A 19713-nucleotide genomic window follows, 5' to 3' on the forward strand; every position below is an offset into this window, starting at 1 on the left:
CTTTTTCTGGAAGGTTGCCTATCTCCACTTCATTTAGTTGTTTTTCTTGGGTTTTATCTTGTTCCTTCATCTGGTACATAACCCTCTGCCTTTTCATCTTGTCTATCTTTCTGTGAATGTGGTTTTTGTTTTACAGGCTGCAGGACTGTAGTTCTTCCTGCTTCTGCTGTCTGCCCTCTGGTGGATGAGGCTATCTAAGAGGCTTGAGAAAGTTTCCTCCAATTCCACTATTAATACTTTGGTTGGGACTTCCCTGGTGGGAAGCCCTGAACATACTTTTTGCAATTTGCTTTTCACCTTATGTATGAACAACTTCTACTTCAGTACTTATTTATCTATACATACTTTTCAAAAAGCTGCATAGTGTTCCAATGTATGTCTAGACTATGCTTTATTTAACCAAACCTTCACTATCAGATTTTTAGTTTTCATTTTTTACTGTTATATACAATGAGCTAAAATCATTCCTATACCTTGTTTAAATTTGGGGAGAACTATTTAAAGTGAATAATTGAGTAGGTATATTTTGCAACAGTTCTGAAATTGTGCAATATACTTACATGAATGCTTTAACAGTTATAAACAGCAGTGTATCCACCACCCTCCAAGTCAAGAAATAGAACATTACTGGCCCGCCAGAACACATCCTCATCCCTTCCCAATTACAGTCCTCTTTTAAGATTTTGACATGCATTATCAAATCGTCCCTTTCCCCCAGGTGTCCTTCTGAGAGGAGGATCATGAAATAACTAAAATGTGTTGGTTCGTGGACTTAATAGCAAAATATCAAATTGAATTACATCAAATGACACGTTGGCAGTACTAAAATTGTACTTTTTATTCCTAGACAGTAGTTGAAAATATAATTTAGTTTTGAATTTCAGTTGACTGTGACTGATATTTCACACAGTTGTAGGCATTTTGGCCTATACTGACCTGTAAGCAAAGCCCCACCCGCCCAAGTAGGTGTCCAACACAAGTGAGACGCCGTTTGTGTCTCATTAGTACAGGAATGGGTTGTTTTCTCAGTTTCTTGTCCTTTTCTTTGAGTTGATCATCTCAGTGTCAGATCGATACCGTGCTGGACTTTGATGCAGGTTTAAGAGGAAAGAGGGGAAAAAAAGAGGAAACGGGCCTGAGAGCCAAATGCAGTACAGCCTACTTTTATTGGTATGGGACTTGGTTCTCCAAACTATGAATGTGTTGTCCAACTGACCCTTGAACAAGGTGGGAGGGTGGTTTAGGGTGTAGCCCCCCACGCCCAGAGTGGAAAATCCACGTATAACTTTACAATTGGTCCTCAGTATCTGCACTTCCGCACCCTTGGATTCAACCAACCAGGGATCGGGGATCATGTATTATTGTAGCGCGCAGTTACTGAAAAAAATCCACGTGTGAGTGGACCTGCAGTCCAAACCCACGTTGTTCAAGGGTCAACTGTCTATAGATATGTGACGTATGTGTATATGTGTATGTATATGTCATATACTCAGAATTCATTTCCCGTCATTAGCCTGTATATATCAATTAAAAAGGATATTGTCTTTTTTCTGTAGAAAAAATCATCTGATTGGCAATAAGGGCTGGCTTTGGTAATTAAATTAAATAACAGATATGTGCCGCGAAATAAATGAGTGAAATCTGTAGCTCTGAGATTTTCATGAAAATATATTTTAAGCATATGGTAATGGCCAAGGCGTATTGAAATTAACAAATTTAAAATTTCCCTCCTTGAGTCTAGGAGATTAAATAAGTTGCTTCCAAGTAAAAGAAAAAGAGGTGTAATTAATAATTATTTGATATCTTGGTATAGGCTTGGGAACCCTGGACATTAAGAGAGTGAATGACACTAACAACTGGGTAGCTAAAAGTGACAAAAAAATTGTATTTGAAAATGCCACTATTTAAAATGCCAGGAATATCCTTTCATAACTATTTAAACTCAGAATGAAAACCTTTAGATGTTAACTTAAAAATGCACGAGAGGGTTCATAGTTTAAAAAATTATTTTGGAGGTATAAGGACAACAATTTTTGAAGACCATTATTTTAGGTCCTAAGACCAACTTGCAGCCAAGTGAAAAGGAGGTTTCTATGTGATTTGGCCTTTCAGGTAAGAAGGTGATGCCTTCTTCTTTCTCCTCCTCCTTCCTCTTTCTTCTCTTTCCCCTCCCTTTCCTCTCCTCCTCCTCCTCCTCTACCTCCTTCTCATCCTTCATCATCAACATCATCAAATGACTCTCACTTATTAAGGGCTTACTCTGTGCCAGGCACTGAACTAAGCAGTCCGTATGCATTATTTATTTATTTTTAATCCCATGAGGTAGAAATTACTATCCCCATTTTATAGTCAAGGTACTAAGACTCCAGGTAATAAATGACAGAGCCACTTTTGAGCAAAGTTTGGGCTGATTCCAGAGCCTATGCTCTTGACCACTTTTGTCTGCTTTGTTAAATAGTGGGGTTTGGGCAAAAGCCTCACGGTAATAAAGAGCATGCACTGGCTAGCCTTGTCTTTTGCATGTGTATTTCCTCTGGGGATCTAGCTGAATGGACAGGATTCAAGTCAGAGATCCTGGGTTCTATTCATCTCTTACATCCTTTTCACTAAAGATATTACTAGCAATCTAAAGAGGAAAAAAATGAATTCCTAGTCGCAGGGGAGTATCTGAAGGTGCTCAAGTGTCCCCCTTCCCCTTCAAATTCTACCTTTCTTAGTCTTGTATGATTGTCCTCGATTAAAAACTAACCAACTCTATGGAGGACAGTAATTTGAGTCCTGGGTCTTAATTTGATTTGTTTGGATTCTTTTCAACTCCTGTTAACTGAAAGTAGGTTTTGATAGGAAACAGATTAGAGAGAACATTAGGTCACTGGACAGTGGTGGTAGGTCTGGGAGAAAGGAGAAGGATGCAGAAAGGGGAGATAAGAGAGCAAGAACGTAAAACTTCTTACTTCACAATCTTAAAGAGGGGCAAGTCTACGTTTACATTTATAGATATGAAGAAGTTTAGAAACAATGTAAGAAATGGATATGTTGTTTTTGTCTGCCAATAGCCCCTCTAAGCCCCTCACCTCCTTCCAAGTCCATGGTTCTAGTAGGGCTGTCAGTCATGGTGCCTTGTCCTCCACCTCCCCACACCCCTAGAGTCAGTATGTGACCAAGATGGGCCAATCTGAGTACAGTACTATGTCTTCATGGACAAAATGATTAATCCAGGGTAGGCATTAGAGTCAAGAAAGGATAATCAGAATCCTTCAATGAGATCTGATATATGGAAGCCATAGTCTTAAATAACTAGGCTTGAGATCGCCAGTGGCCATTTTCCTACTATGGAGAAAGCCCAACAAGGAATGATACCAATAATATCATTGGGAAATAAATGAAGAATGGGAAAGAGAACTCCTGAATCCAGCCATGCCTTTTTGATGGTTAGCTGATTATCACTTGCAACAAAATAAACTAAATGACATATTTTCAGCATATTTTAAAATGTTTGATGATATAATATATTAACAGCTGGACTAAAGCAAGTTAAAATAAATAATGCCAAATATTTAAATTTATTTTCAGTTGATTTAAAAATATAATGGACAATGTATATCAAGAGTTCAGATCCTTTGACTTAGTAATCATTCTTCTGGGAATATATTTCAAGTATAAGGGCTAAGCAAACCAAGATGTTTATGGAAGCATTATTTTTAAAAATGAAAAACTGTGAACTCACATATCTAAGACTTGAGAAATGGTTAAATAAAATTATGGCATGCTGATATAGTATTTCATTTTGAAACTTCAGCACTGATAAATATGACTATGTAGAAATAAAAAATAACCAAATAGAAATAAAAAGAATTTATAAAAACACTTTTACGTGAAAAAAGGAATTTCTAAAATTGTGTGTGCATACTATTACAACGTTATAAAACTATTTACATATGAATTTCATTATAAATATGCATACAGATATAATGAAAATCAGAAGAAATAAAAAACAATGACAGTTGCTAACTTAGGATGGTTAGGCTATACAAATTAGACTAGAATTTCTTATGAAGATAAAAATGTTTTAAATAAAAGAAAATCATAGCTGATAAAAAAATCCTATGAAATAATAAGAAAAATGGTTTCTATTGATAATAAGTCAAAATGAGACCCCCTATCCAAAATGGAGATTTCTAAATGAATTTTGAAAAAAAACCCCGAAAACCAAAAAAAAAAACCCTGGAGAACCAATACATAAATGGTGGGGAGCAAAGAAGACAGTCTCTCACATGAATCTGAGAAAAAGTATTAATTTATGCTGAGCTTTCTTTTCCTTCTTTAAGCTTATTCTCTTTCATAGGTTTCTTGGCATCCTCACAAACGCAGGTGGTTATAAGGACAGTGCCTCAAATATTTCCCTTCCTGAAGTGTTACTCTATAAGCTGCAATTTGGGGTGAGAGTGAATAAGAGTGAATAAAAATGGTTGTGTTAACAAAGAATAACTTTCATAGACACAAAATAAAAAGCTGCATAATAAAAAGCTATAATAATTATAGGAGATTCTAGTCATATGTGCAATAAAATATAATAGATTTAAATACTGAGTTTGGCAGAGGAGTTAGGAGGAAAATGCCTGTGGTATAGCTAATCATTAAATGCCAGAGGAAAGTATATAAGAGATAAGAATTAGGTACAGTGCTGAAATTCCTGTGGTTTTTTTCCTCTGCTTTTCTGCGTAGTTAACGAGCAAGTTCATAGTTAATCAGGGATGCTGCTTTTGGCTACCTGAGATTCCTAGCAGATGTCTGAAGAGTGATGTCCCCCCATCACTTCTGAACTTTGTCCCTGTGACGCTTTTGCTAACCTCATGGTACATCTCCTCAATTTGGCCCAGATTTCTGTCCTGTAGTTTTCCCAGACACTCTACTGTCTGCTATTGCATACATGAAAGAGGATATAGATGGTTACCCCCAATCCTACAGATACGGAAGTTAGAAGTGGTGTTAAACACAAACAAATAGGAAATGCCATAAAATTCAGAGGCTTTTGTATCAACAGCTCTATCAATTATTAACTGAGTCACCTTGGGCAAATTACTTATCTCATTTACCTTCTCTGTAAAATGAGTATTATCATTTAGTCAATAATATTCATTATTATTAAGAAAAAGGGATTGTGCTGGGCAATAGTGATAAAAAATTTGTTTAAGGTATGATATCTAGCCTCAGGGAGCTCACAGACTTATCAAGAGATAATTATCACATGGTAAATGAAATAGATTTCACATAGAAGCACAGATAAAACATCTAAGGATGGGGCAGGGAAAGTTTGCAAGTGAGGGCTCAGGGTTTATCTTGAAGGGATTCAAAGAGATCACTACATAAACACACCTAGCACGCTCCACATTTGTAATAAGCACTCTATTAATGTTAAATTGCCTTGTCTTCATTCTGGAGTGATCTTAGTTATAAATTCTTGCAACAGAGCTGAGCATTTTGCACTGGGCAACATCAAAGTTGTGAAACATAAATTCCTTCAGGGAGATAAAATCCTGCATTCTTTAAGAATGAGTGTTACAAAGACTATACTCAAGAAGCTGTCCTATTACTCTCTAAAGCCTAGAATTCAACAAATTTTCTTAGTCAAAGCTAATTTGCTGTTTCAAAGACTCAGCCTAGTTTACAAACCCTAGGGAGTCATGACACAAAGAAAGAAACTAAGAAGACAAGATTTTTCTCAAGAACTTTGGCCTTTTCTATTGACCAGTTATGAAACTACTTAATTGTTATGCATGTTTTTGGCAATATTTTTCGAGATAAGATAAAAAGTACAAAACCTTTGAAATGTGAAATACTTTGAATGAATGAATGAAGTGGGTTTCTAGTGCACAGTATTTGAAGCACTTGACTTAGTTGTCATTCCCTTTCCTTATCCATGTCAGTTAAATCAATCAATTATCCTGCTGATCCCAGATCTGGCCTCAGAATCTTAACACAACTAATTAGGAAGCCACTACCAACATAAAGAAATTGCTGCAGTTACTGGAAGCGAAATGGGAGGGATGGTGGAGAGTGTAATGAAAAAGGATGAGGCTGTCCTTAAGAATGGCACAGTGAAAAATAGGCCTTAAGAAGGGGGAGGTAGACATGCATGCCTGGTAGCGTGAGGTCCATCTTATCTCCTGTGGCATAGCTAGACCTCTTTGAACTTACAGTGTCGGCTGGGCTTGTGGAAAGGCAGTGGATTGGTTTTAATGAGCATATAATCTGGGGAAAATGTGAGAAAAAGTTGGAAAAAGCTGAGGAAAGGAAGAGTCAAGTCAAATTACTGTTTGCCTTTTGCAAATTGCCCCCAGCCCACTTTGATACAGCAGATCCCTCACTTTCCTCTTCTGCTTTTGGCTGAGACATAAACTGGCTGGGTTGCAGAAGGGCCTGGGATACTGCCCTTACTCTATTTTGTCTTACAGTCATTTGTGGGCTTGTCTTATTTTCTCCTAAGTTGTAAACCCCTTGAAGGCAAGTACATCTTACTATTCTTTGTGTCCTCTATTATAGTGAGTAGCACAAATATTATTATTGTAAATGGTGAACATTAAGTATTGTTGCAGTTGAGCTAAGAATTGACATTCCTCTGCATATAATGGTCTCTGATCCAAAGGATATACTGCATCCTATGAAACAGATTCTCATCCTTTCAGGGTGCTGTCTTCCAAATGGCACTATAATTAGGGAGTTTATCTCAGTGGCAGCATCCCCTTCAGTCATGTCTGGTCTACAAATGAGAGCAACACAGAGCTTTACAAGGATGTGGGAGCTCCCCTCACTCATGTATTTCTCAATGCCTTAGTGAAGTGAGTGTCTTCTGGGTCTTCTCATGGAATGTTGAAGGGGACAGGTGGGTGTGCAGGTAACACACAATACATTTAACATACCTGTTTCCCTAGGCCCTTGGATTCCTTTATCTATATGATGTAGATAGCTCTGGTATCTCAGCTATATTAAATGTAGGCCATGGTTGAGTCCAAGTTTCAGTTGACCAATCAATCGTGAGAGCTACCTTCAGCTTCATGAACTAACACATCAAGCCTGGAATCTGCTAAGTGCACTATATACATTAATTTGGCTCAATCTAGTGTTGTATTTCACCCCCCAAGGTCTAACACTCTTAGAATATACTTCCTATTTCTGCTGATATAGATTAGTAAAGTCTTGCAATTATCTTGGTGTGTAAGCTATTGCTTCCTGGATCACTATGTGTACCTGTCGCCATGGAGAATGCTGAGATTTAACCCTAGTTTTAGGTCTAGGGGCAGTAGTGGGTGGTTATAGTGTGTCTTGTGGAGAATAAATATTCCGTTTTAAGGCATCTTCCCTGGTGAGGTTATCACAGAGTTTTTAGGCAAAGGAAGGCTAGTCTCCAGAGGGCAAACTTCTTTCTTTAATAGAGGTAGCTTAGAGTGACTTGTAGTTTCAACATGATTAGCTTCATCTGTGTTCAAGCAGCTGTCCCCATTCCAATTTTCAGGATCCCATTCTTTCTCATTCAATGCTTTAACTTTTATGTAAATAATGAAAAAAAATTTAGCCATTTTATTTTAGTAATAATGATGATGATGATGATAATGTTAAAAAATGCAGGCTGCATCCTACTTTGGGTTTCCCTTTTTCTTTCTTGGCATGCTTTTTCTTTTTGCCTAGTACACTTTGTTTTTTTCTGTAACCCTGGTCTTTCTTCTCTGCCCATTCTTTTCTGTTTTTCCCTTTTAAAAATGTTTATACAATTTTTAAAGGTTACAGTCCATTTACAGTTACTACAAAATATTGGCTATATTCCCCATGTTGTATAATACATCCTTGTAGCCAACCTTACAACCAATAGTTTGTACTTCTCACTCCCGCACCTGTATACCACCCGCCCCCGCCACTGATAACCGCTAGTTTGTCGTGTGAAAAATTTGATGGAACTGTGAATACAACTATTGCTACAATTCAGCAATCCATATAATAAAATTTTGTGCTTGATTTTTGACAATATCACCCCTATGTCTGAAAGAACTAAAAGATTCTTTCATAGTTATCATGGAAGCTTTCTGGTCTTAGACTGTGACTTGAGCTGACAGTTGAAAGAAACGAGCTTGTGATTTTCTTTCTATAAGTGCTAAAGGACACTCAGAAGACTCTATGCCATACCATTGTCCTTAGAGACATCTTAACTGCCATAATGGTCAAGTGCAGCATCCAGCTGGGCAATCTCTTGCTTCAGTTGACATGTCATCACGATCAACCACAGATGACAGTTTGATTACTTTAATGCCCTCATCTCACTTCTCAATGGGAAGGAACCCAGCCAAAGGGCATGACCAAGGCAATCCTCAAATTCTTTGTGTGTTTCTCTCCTGGGATCACTACTGATACCAATTCTGTATCAGTTAGGGTCCAATCAAGAGACAGAAATCAAACAATATTTTGAACATGGAAGGTTAAATATAAAGAATTACCATTTATAACAAGGAATTGGAGTGATGGATAGTAAAGAACTAAGAAAATGCTAAAGAATATAGGAAAATCAGATATAGTGATCATCTACTGCCCTAAGGGCTGAGATAGACCCTCCTTGAAGAAGTCCAGTGACTGTGGCTCATTTGATGTCAGAGAAGTTTGCTGAGGGAGAAAAGCTGCCTAAGGGGTGTGAGGGGAAGCTATTCATGAACAGTGTTGTACTGGTGGTACTCCATGTGAAGCCATTTGATGGGGTTCCAGGGAAAGATGCTCATGGGTGTCGCCTGCAAAGTTGCCTGTTCACGTGAGGTGCTACACACTGCTGGCCACTGGGCACTGCTGGAACTGAGAGCTGCAGAAGCCACACGTGCTGTAAGAGCCTGCCTAAGGGAGCACACTATACTACACAGGTAGAGAATTCTATTCTTCCTCTAGTGTCCCTCCAGTGCTCTTTACTGACAAAGCTTAATATCATGAGAGATGGAAAAGGAGAAGTATTGATAGTTACAGGATTTATTTCTATTATCACAAAGCAGGCAATGAACAGTGTTTTGGGGCCCTTGAGGCAGTAACTTGGTAATTGGCTCAATAACCCATTTCCTTTAACTGGAAAAACCTTACCATGAGGACTAAATTTTGTTGCTGCTCTGAAAGGCATTACAAATGGCCCCTTCAAGAAGCTGATAAAGGGTTTCCCTGGTGGCGCAGTGGTTAAGAACCCGCCTGCCAATGCAGGGGACACGGGTTCGAGCCCTGGTCTGGAAAGATCCCACATGTCGTGGAGCAACTAAGCCCGTGCACCACAACTACTGAGACTGCGCTCTAGAGCCCACCAGCCACAACTACTGAAGCCCGCATGCCTAGAGCCCGTGCTCCGCAACAAGAGAAGCCACCGCAATGAGAAGCCCGTGCACCGCAATGAAGGGTAGCCCCCGCTCGCCGCAACTAGAGAAAGCCCGCGCACAGCAACGAAGACCCAATGCAGCCAAAAATAAATAAATAAATAAACAAATAAATAAATTTAAAAAAGCTGATAAAACCCATGGACTCTCCCTCCAGATAAATGCACACATGTACATATATGTACACAGTCCTATAGATAATTCAGGGTATGTCTCTGGACCCAGATTAAGAACCCCTGAGTTAGGCCCATGACTACTCTCCATGTTCAATTTAGTGATTATTCTTACCTTTATTTGAATGTAGTGTAGCAAATTTAATATTCCCAAACTCAGCTAAACTACATTTACTTTTAGCAAAAAAGATAAACATTTATAAACATTTGAGAAATATAGCCAATAGAGTTAGATAGTTCTAATTTTGGGGGGAGGAAATTGGTGAAACATCTCTGGGAAGAGAGAGGCTAAATGCCAGAGGAAGGGCATGCAGTTCTGAACCAACTGCAAGGTTACTATTGGGATTTGGACTTGGATAGCTGCATACAGAAGGAACAGGGTATCCATTATGACCTGCTATGCTTTGGTAAGGTACATTATGGTAACTGGCCTCCAATATGACAGGAGGTCCTTACCTCCTGATAGTCATGCTCATACTACTCTCCTCCTACAATGACTCAGGGCTGGCCTTTGTGACCAAATAGCGCACCATGTAGGTGACAATGTAAGATTTCAGAAACTAAATCATGAAAGGCATTGCTGCTTCAGCCTTGGTCTCTAGGATTCCCTCATTCTGGGGGAATCCAGTTGTCTGGTTGTAAGGACATTCAAAAGCAGTCCTGTGGAGGGACCCACATGGGGAGGAACAGAGACTTCACACCAACAACCAGCCCAACTTGCCAGCCTTAGGAGTAAGCCATCTTGGAAGTAGATCCTCCAGTTCCAATCAAGCCGTCCAATAACCAAATGCCAGCTGAAATCCTGACTGCAATTTCATGAGACACTCAAAACCAGAACCAACAGCAAAGACGCTCCCAAAATTCTGACCCAGTTTTAGGGGCAATTTGTTTTGCAGCAATAAGTAACTAATACATACATTTAGGTCAACATTCTTTAGAGGGTGAAAAATATAAGGGATTTCCCCTTCCCCCCTTCCTCTGGTCACCTAAAGGAAGTCAGTGAGAGCTATTTGCTACAATTTTCTCCAAGTGTTATGATAAATAAGTCAGTGGATTAACTCATCAGAGAAATTAGACTTCTGTTTTACCCAAATGGTTGCTCTAAGAACTGACTAGACATATAGTTTCTGAAAAGCAGGAAATCCAACTGCTAAACTACCTTATGAAGATTTATATTAATACAGAAATAGAAATATAGATGTGTCCTTATGAAGACTATTCTAGGGAAACCATGTGTTGAAATGCTCATTATGGTCACCATAATTGAGGAGGGCTATGCAAACTAGTGTGTTCAAAGGTGAGTCAATGTTTTGAGTGATCTGGAAACTATTCTTAAGGATGGTTGAAGAATCTGGGGATGTTTAGTTTGGATAAGATGTAGACAGGGGGCTTCCCTGGTGGCACAGTGGTTGAGAGTCCGCCTGCCGATGTAGGGGACACGGGTTCGTGCCGCGGTCCGGGAAGATCCCACATGCCGCGGAGTGGCTAGGCCTGCGAGCCATGGCCACTGAGCCTGCGCGTCCGGAGCCTGTGCTCCGCAACGGGAGAGGCCACAACAGTGAGAGGCCCATGTACCGCAAAAAGGGAGGATCCCACATGCCGCAGAGCGACTGGGCCCGTGGGCCATGGCTGCTGAGCCTGCACATCTGCAGCCTGTGCTCCACAACAGGAGAGGCCACACCAGGGGAGGGCCCATGTACCCCAAAAAAAAAAAAAAAAAAAAAAAAAGATGTAGACAGCATTTAACCATTTGAAGGGCAGACGTAAGTAAACATTTTGAATTAATAAAGAGGAGAAAAGTGGCCTAATGACAAATTATAGCAATGCAGATTTTAATTCACTTATAATAACCATGGCTGTTTAACAATAGGTCATGCTGTAGTGAAAACTATGGTGCTCCCTTTCCCTGGAAGGGTTTAAGCCAAAGTTGGCTGATTGCCTTTCAGAGACGTAGTAGGAGTGATTCCTGCAGTACTTGGAAAGCTGATCTAGATGACCTCTAAGATGTTGTTCCTGAAAGCCTTTTCTTCCTGAATGTGTCTTGTTATGCATGAATATCTTTAAGACAGTTCAATGTAGTGGAAAGAGTGTGTATTACAGAGGAATCAGAATTCTATTTGGAAGTTACTAGCTGTGTGACTTGGGGCAAAACATTTAGCCTTTCTGAGCTTCACTGACCTCACTACCTCTCAGGGCTGTTCTGAAAATTCATTAAATGACACATCACTTAAATCATCCACTTGGCATTCAATGCATGTGTGGTTTTCTTCCTTCCATTTTCTACAATATGGTTTATAATCAAACATCTGGGACCAATTAAGATTTTGAAAGTGCAGTGTTGAAATGAGCTAATTTTCCTAGGCTTGAAGTGTAGGATTTCACTTGTTTTTAAACAATAAATTTGATTAGATGCTTTGTGGCACAGCATCTTAAAAAAAAAAAAAAAAGACAAGTTTGGTGTAAATAGAAATAGAAGGAATCAGACGCCAGATGGCTATCATCATCTCTGAAATTTGCAACTGCAACATCATCACTTGACTAAAGTCTTTCTTCCCAAGAGAGTTACCGTAAAAACAAAAACAAAAAACCAAAACACTGAAAACTATATTATTCAACATCATAAAGTATTTTACCTTGCTGGAAGGTATTCCAAATTTTAGTAAGAAAAGCTCAGTAATAAGCACTTTATTTTCTTTAAAATTTTAAAAGAAACTGGAATCTCACAGAAGGAGTCGATATAAGCTTTTCTATCTGTCCTCCTTCCCAATTAAAAGAATTAGAAGTAAATATCCCACAAATACTGGAAATCACTTTTATTATTTACAAATAATTTTCTTTAAGTGTTTTACTTTGTCAACAAAGAAAGTTACTCCATGGGCAGAAATCACCCTGAATTACTGAACTAGCTACTAAAATTATGTGTATTGAATAGCTAATATTGTTAAAGTAGATTTGGCATTAACAATCACAAATCTTTTATTACCTATTAGCATCCTACCCTTAAGCATTCTCATTAGAGGCTGTCTTTAAGCAGCAAATGGTAACTGAGATGTGTAGTTGTTCTTTCACATTTCCCCTTCTTATGTGCAACATGGACGAAGGACAAACAGCTACAGCAGCCTCTAAGTAACTGCTATCTTGCATCCCCTCCATGCTGTTTTTCCTACTCCAAATTCCAAGTTAAACACTATCAATAGTCTAGGGACTACCCTTTCATACATTTTTCTATACACACATACACGTAATTTAACAAAAATGGGATCATATTTACATACTGTTTTTATTGTGGGCAAGTTCAACAGCATCAAAAGCATTTTTAGGTTGTTAATTCAGGTGGCTGTAAAGCAAAAAAAAAATCATTTCTGTCAGATACTCTATCATCTTTATACTATTTCAAATTCTTGAATGTTCATTACATTTTAAAATGATTTTGTCCATGTTTGTGAACCTTTGATGAACTCCACTTTAAATAGTGTCTATCACAGTGAAATGAACATTCTGTCAATATTAATATTTATTTATATCTCATTAATAATGTACATTTCAGAGTGCCAAGGGGGATGACCACATTACTCTAAGGGGTTCCTGGGAGTGTGAGTCACAGGCATAAGTGACAGGAGCCGCAGGCTTGGGTGGTGGTGCTTGTGGCAGTTGCGGTTGGGGAGACTTCCTGCCTTAAACAGGAATTGGACATAAAAGAATTCTTAGAGCAGACAGCTTGGGACTTATACGGTGGCACACTTATGCCATAAAGGATTCAGCCTCTTTCAATTGTTCTGTTCTGCCATCCTTGTAATATAGGCCTTTTTTCTCCTGTTTGTTGCTTCAGGACTGAGCTGTGGCTGCCCCACCGCCGGCATCACATTCCTCCAGGAAGAAAGACAGGTGTAGGGCAAGGATGAGCTCTGGTCTGCAGAACATGTTCATCTGAAAGCTCCCCTGGAAGCCCCAGTAGCAACTTCACCTTTCATCTTATGGGATACAGCTGTGTCGAATGGCTGCTGCTAGATGTAAGGGAGCTAGAAAAAGTACTTGTAGCTAGAATTAAGTTAAGGTTCTATTAAGATAACTAGATACTAGGTAGAAAAAGGGTCTGCTACAGGAAATCCAAGTCATAGTAAACTGTTCTCATTCCATGACAAGAAATAAAGGAAACTTCACTCTTATTTTAGAAGAGCATTGAGAGGGTATGGCTAAGATATGGTAGGTGTCCTATCACAAAGAAAGAGGTGAAGGAGGAGAGGGTGTAAGGGATCCTGGGGCACTAGCTGTTGAGAAGAAGAATTTCCTCTTGGTCTCTAACTTTCACTAACTCCTTTGCAGCTGAGAGGGGAAGAGACCAGGTCCCCAAAGCCCCCTACATTATCTGCTTGTATTCACCTATAAGTGGAAGCCTGGACCTGTGCAAATGCACATCTCAACTTACTGCACTGACTCCTAAACCTGTGCAGAAAATGGAGAGTAAGTCGGCTTTGGGTAATAGCCTGAAACTTCACGTTCCCACGTGTAAACCATAAACCAGAAAAATAACACTGCCAACCGTCTTCATCTCCCACTGTGCTGAACACACAGCAGGTGCTCAGTAAACAAACACTTGCCAACTTTTGAGAAGATGGAGAGGAAATACATGGAAATTAATATTTAGATGAGAGACTGATATACGCCAGAACTGTACCAGATGGCTTACCTACATAGCTCATTTAATCAACAGCACACAGTCAGGTAGCCATTACCGTCCCCATTTAGAGAAGTAAACTGAGGCTTAGGAAGGTTAGCCAGGGTCACACGGAAAGTAGAGGTAGACTTCAGGTTTAACTGAAAGCCTTCTCTTTATGCAATGTACCCAGTCTCTCCTTTCCCAAAGCTCCAGGTACCGTGCTTTGCAGACAGTCGACACAAGAAATTATGGGCAGAAGTCTGATTGAGCATCGGGAAGGACACTAACTTTTGTAGAGACAGTTCTAAGGATGAGGAACACTTCCCAAGTCTTCCGGGCGTGGTCAAAACAGAATGTGCAGGGCTTCCCTGGTGGCGCAGTGGTTGAGAGTCCGCCTGCCGATGTAGAGGACACGGGTTCGTGCCCCGGTCCGGGAAGATCCCACATGCCGCGGAGCGGGTGGGCCCGTGAGCCATGGCCGCTGAGCCTGCGCGTCCGGAGCCTGTGCTCCGCAACGGGAGAGGCCACAACAGTGAGAGGCCCGCGTACCGCAAAAAAAACAAAACAAAAACAGAATGTGCTAACGCCAGCGAAGCTAGTGGAGGCCCGAGTGCCGCTGGGGAGGCAAGGCAGAGTGAATGGCCTGGCCGGGCGGGCTCGACACGCCCGAGGGGCTTCGAGGCGACACAGAACTCAACACGGGCCGCCCTGGGCCGCCCGGGGCGGTAGGCGGCGGGACCTGGAGGGCGGCGCGCTGGGGCGAGCCGCCCCTGACGCACTTCCGCCCTGCGTTTTCCGGCTTAAAGGGGACGGGGACCTTCACAACAACAAAACAGGCGCGCTCGCGGCCGGCGCCCTTATTCTAGTCCCCGCCCTCCTGCCACCTGTCGCCGCCTCGGCCGCGCCCGGCCTTGAGCTCCAGCTGCCCTGCCGGAGGGGTCAGGCAGAGAGCCCTTCGGCCAACTTCTCCCGCTGTCGCCGCGCCGCCTCGCGAGATCCAGGGCCGGCCCGTGGGCGCCGCAGAGAAGTAGGAAGGGAGCGGCCGCCGCGGACGACGCTCGGCCGGACTGTGCGATCGGTGGCCGTGCCCGGGGGCGGAGGCCGGCGGTGGCGGGCCCCGCAGCCATCTCTCAGGTAGCCCTACCTGTCGCGCTGGCCGCCCTGAGCGGCCCGTCCCCTTCTCCAGCCCGCGTGGCGGGGCCGTCGCGTCGGGGCCTTGTTGCGTTTCAGCTCAGGGGTCGCGGCGGGGGCGGGGCGGTGGCTCGGGCTGTCGCGCCCTCACGCGTCCCTACCTTCTCACTGCTTTCTCTCTCCCCTTGGCCTCCCTCTGCAGTCCGGAGCCCGGCGGAGCCCGAACCTGGAGGGGAAAACTGCACCCCCGGCCGGGCCCCCAGACCCCGCCGCCGTCTCCGCCGCCTCCGCCACTGTCCATCATCCTCGGTACCGGCAATGGCCTTTGTATCGCCCGATGCACTTGTGACTGACTTGGACAAGGAATATTAGGAACCCATTCGCTTCCGTCCCCATACTAGCCGCGCCGGCAGTAAGCACCTCGGCTCATTTGGGCTTAACTGCTCCTCCTCTTGACTCTGTTCGACCTTGGAGGCACCATGGACCAAAATGGGATGGAGATTCCTGTGACCCTCATCATTAAAGCACCGAATCAGAAATACAGTGACCAGACTATTAGCTGCTTCTTGAACTGGACCGTGGGGAAACTAAAAACGCATCTGTCTAACGTGTACCCTAGCAAACCAGTAAGTGTCTAAAAGCTGGGCGCAGCTGCTCTGGCCAGCAGATTTTCGTGTCATATACTCCCTTACTCCCTGCTTATCCCCACCCCTCTTGAGTCGGATAGGTCTCTTTGACTGCAAAGTATTTTGACCGCGAAGTATTTTGCGTTCCGAGGTTATGCGACTCTCTTGAGTGTCTGAACCATCATTACTATCTTCCTGATGAGGTCCAGTTAATTAGTAAGTGTAATTAGTAAGTGAAATATCAAGGCACATGAGAATTTGCAGGCATACAATAGGAGCGTTTTCCTTGGACTCAAAGTCATCAACCTAAAATGGGAATGACAGGTGCAGCCTTTTTTAAAAAAAGATAAGCACTGCGATCCATATTCAAGCTTTTATTGCTTATTAGACTAAAATTCCTTTTTACTTTCAACATCTGGCCCAGAAATTTGCTCATTGCTGAAGAGCGAATTTTGAAATACGTATGTGACCCCTATGAAAGTTATACTTTACACACTAGTATATATGTTTCAAGAAGCAAAGAGTTATACGTTTTAGATTCACTTTCTTCTGCCCCACCCTCTCTCATTTTTCTCCTGTAGAGGACACAGAAATTTTCTTCATTTAGAAGAGAACAGTCCTTCCACACCCCCACCATTTGGTGCATGCATCATTTTATTCCTTTCATATAGCCATTTGTAAATCAGTGCGGCAGTGTTTTTCATTCTGAATCACATTTGGATATTGCAAAGATAAATAAAATAGTACGGCTCCATCTGTCCCCAAAGTTAGATTTGAAAGTTATCAACACAGTTGATAACTAGGTCTTGGAATAATTTAGAAAAGTATAATGTTGTGTAGTGTGTATGAAAGTTAGGCTTTCGTGTTCTCCATTGTGTAAAAATTTCATTCCTGAATAAGTAGTTTTCAGTGATTACTAAACCTTTTTTTTTAATTAATGAAGAAGATTGGATTTTTAGGGTGGAAAATATTTTTGGCATCTGGCAAATTTAAGCCAGCAAGCAGCAAGGACGTGTTGGAAGGCAACTGTGCTTTCTAGGTTTTACTTAACACTTGTTTTATGCAAATAAGCAAGGAAGGCACTTGATCTATATTAAGGCAACTGTGCTTTCTAGGTTTTACTTAACACTTGTTTTATGCAAATAAGTAAGGAAGGCACTTGATCTATATTAAGATGTTAATGAATTAGGACTGTTTCAGTGTTACAGTATTAAGTTTAGTTAGGCATTTAGGCTTCTAGAATAGCTATAGAAATAGGGTGGTTATTGCAAAAACAGGTGGTTTAGAAAAACAACTCTTAGTTGGCATTACCTATGTTTGTCAGTACTTTTTGATTACAAATATTTTGAGTAGGAGAAATAAAAACGCTGAAGTATTTAAGTACTTGGAACAAAATAGTTGGAACTCTCATTTATTCAAATCTTTTCTTGAAAGGTAAGATTTACACAGGGGTAACAACTTCTTTTTAAAAATTTTTGCTTTACAGAAGATTTCCTATTGCATATGACTCGTTTTACACAGTTTTGAAGTAGAAGATAGCTTTTCAGGATAGGCAGAATTGAAAGCCATAGACTTCCATAGTACTGTTCATAACATAGCCATTCCTAAGTACGTTATTGAGCATATATCTAAGTACTTAGTTAGATGTTCAAGTGTATACTTATGTGAGGATCTTTTACATTTTATGATTAAACCAAAAGGGACTTGGTTTGCACTGTGATAGAACAAGAGTTATCACTTTTCTGAAACTTTTTCTTTTTTAAAAAGTATCTAAGAGAGGAGTGTGAACCCTATTTGTCTTACCTGCTCCTGGGATAAGCCTGTTTTTTGGCAGGAGTTCTGCCATCTTAGCACTTATCTCAGTGGAGTGCTATCAGTGCCCATGTGGATCAGTCAGCTGCTGGAGGACAGATCAGTTGCAAACTTCTCTACACCACGCCCTCCTAAGCCGCTTGCTTCTAGTACACACTGGAGGCACTTTTGGAAGGTATACCAAATAATATGCAGCCTATTAATTACCTAACCTTGTGGCAAACCTTTTTCCTCTTCCAGCAAGTTTTCTCCAAGTGAATTATAATATCTGAAGTTTGTTTCTAGGTTATTGAGGGTGGGGATGGTGTACATGTGTTTCTTTTCTTTTTTTTTTTTTTTAAATAAATTTATTTATTTATTTTTTTAATTTTTGGCTGCATTGGGTCTTCGTTGCTGCGTGCGGGCTTTCTCTAGTTGCGGCGAGTGGGGGCTACTCTTTGTTGCGGTGCGCGGTCTTCTCATTGCGGTGCCTACTCTTGTTGCGGAGCACCGGCTCTAGGCACACAGGCTTCAGTAGTTGTGGCTCGTGGGCTCTAGAGTGCGGGCTCAGTAGTTGTGGCGCACGGGCTTTGTTGCTCCGTGGCATGTGGGATCTTCCCAGGCTAGGGATCAAACCCATGTCCCCTGCATTGGCAGACGGGTTCTTAACCACTGCACCACCAGGGAAGCACACATGTGTTTATTTTCATAGAACTTCACTGAAAACTTTGTAAGGTTATTGACACACTCACATTCTAACTTTTTTATCACTTAGAACTAATTTGAAGTATCACAGTTGTTTAACAGACCGTTTACTGATACTCCAAAGGCATAGGTAGTCCTCAGCATAGGAATAGGAGTCCTTAAAGTTTACTTGTAAAGTTGTTATTTAGAACAGAGAAATTTAACAATATAAGCAATATTATATTGTTGATTTAATATAAAGGAAGCTTAGATTCTTATGACCACACACAATGACTACTTAACATTGATTCTGTTTTTAAGTGTCTCAAGTGCTGTTTGGTGTTTAACAGATCATTTCTTATGCCTGATTCCTTGCGCATAAGAAAGGTGGAGGTGGGTGGACTTGGAAGCAGAGAAGGGTTTAGTGCCTGGTAGAAGCAAGTGTTCCCCAGTGTGAAGTAGAACAGTTCGTAGACACTGCTCTTATTGGATCTGATGGGTCAGGGGAGGTAGAGGGCCTTGGTCCCTGTGGACAGTGGCTTCTAGGAAAATAAATGAGAGCTGCTGGAGGGAGAAGAATGGAGATTTGAAGTTGTTCTTTTAGGATCTCTACAAGGATAGGTCACATGCCTACATGCTGTTAACGGAATTCTGGCTAAACTCTGCAACAGTGTGTAAAATCTTAAGATTTTAGCTTTATGGTCAGAAATTGACTTCATTTAATCACAGATAATCTCCATTCGCATGGATATTTTAAATTCAACCTCCCCTCCCCTCAATAAACCCACAACAAATATACTCCTCCTTCCAAAGCACACTTTCTTGGGCTTCATTTATTTATTTAAATAGGAATTTATTGACCTGGCATTTGAAGGTCTATGTATATACTAAGCAAAAAGGTGGTAAGAGTCCTTTGCTCTTAAGAAGCTCAGGTCTAGTGGGGGATACAGACATATAAGTAAATAACTACAATATTATGTGCTAGTGTTATATAAGAGGGATGTACTGAGTGCTGTAGGAGCACTGGAAGGGAATGGTCCACTCTGGAGTGAGGGTAAGGGAATGTGTAGCTGTTTTAAGAAAAGATTCACAGGGACATTTTTCTTAAAGAATTGATAAGTTTTAATCAGTTAAGATCATAGTTTCTTTTTCTTTTTTTTAACTGTTCTTTCAGAGCTATTGTTGCACTGATGGTTCTAAATGCTTTATATTATTATAGTACTTAGTTGTATAGTACTATGTTAAAGGATTATAGCTCTATA

At 41.0% G+C, this 19713-nt stretch overlaps 1 protein-coding gene and 1 long non-coding RNA gene across 10 annotated transcripts in view; one reads left to right on the forward strand and one right to left on the reverse strand.

Annotated features, from left to right (window-relative positions):
* The window catches only part of LOC114486296 (uncharacterized), a 72358-nt gene extending 57336 nt beyond the window's left edge, over nt 1–15022 (reverse strand). For all 5 annotated transcript variants that reach the window (XR_003679798.2, XR_003679796.2, XR_003679795.2 and 2 more), the window contains exons 1-2: nt 14508–15022; nt 12838–12899 (exon numbers count right to left, since the gene is read on the reverse strand). This is a non-coding gene — a long non-coding RNA (uncharacterized lncRNA). The remainder of the gene's footprint in view (nt 1–12837; nt 12900–14507) is intronic.
* A 38-nt stretch (nt 15023–15060) lies between these two features.
* HERPUD2 (HERPUD family member 2) overlaps nt 15061–19713 on the forward strand; it is a 49118-nt gene continuing 44465 nt past the window's right edge. For 2 of the 5 annotated variants that reach the window (XM_055084926.1, XM_055084927.1), the window contains exons 1-2: nt 15200–15353; nt 15553–15976. In XM_055084926.1, the coding sequence (XP_054940901.1) occupies nt 15830–15976 (147 nt within the window). In that variant the 5' untranslated portion in view covers nt 15200–15353; nt 15553–15829. Of the gene's footprint in view, nt 15354–15552; nt 15977–19713 lie in introns of all 5 variants that reach the window. The other 3 variants (XM_028489903.2, XM_024129820.3, XM_024129830.2) reach the window with 2 other exon arrangements.

Source organism: Physeter macrocephalus, chromosome 5, assembly GCF_002837175.3.
Source record: "Physeter macrocephalus isolate SW-GA chromosome 5, ASM283717v5, whole genome shotgun sequence".
Classification (NCBI taxonomy): Eukaryota; Metazoa; Chordata; class Mammalia; order Artiodactyla; family Physeteridae; genus Physeter; species Physeter macrocephalus.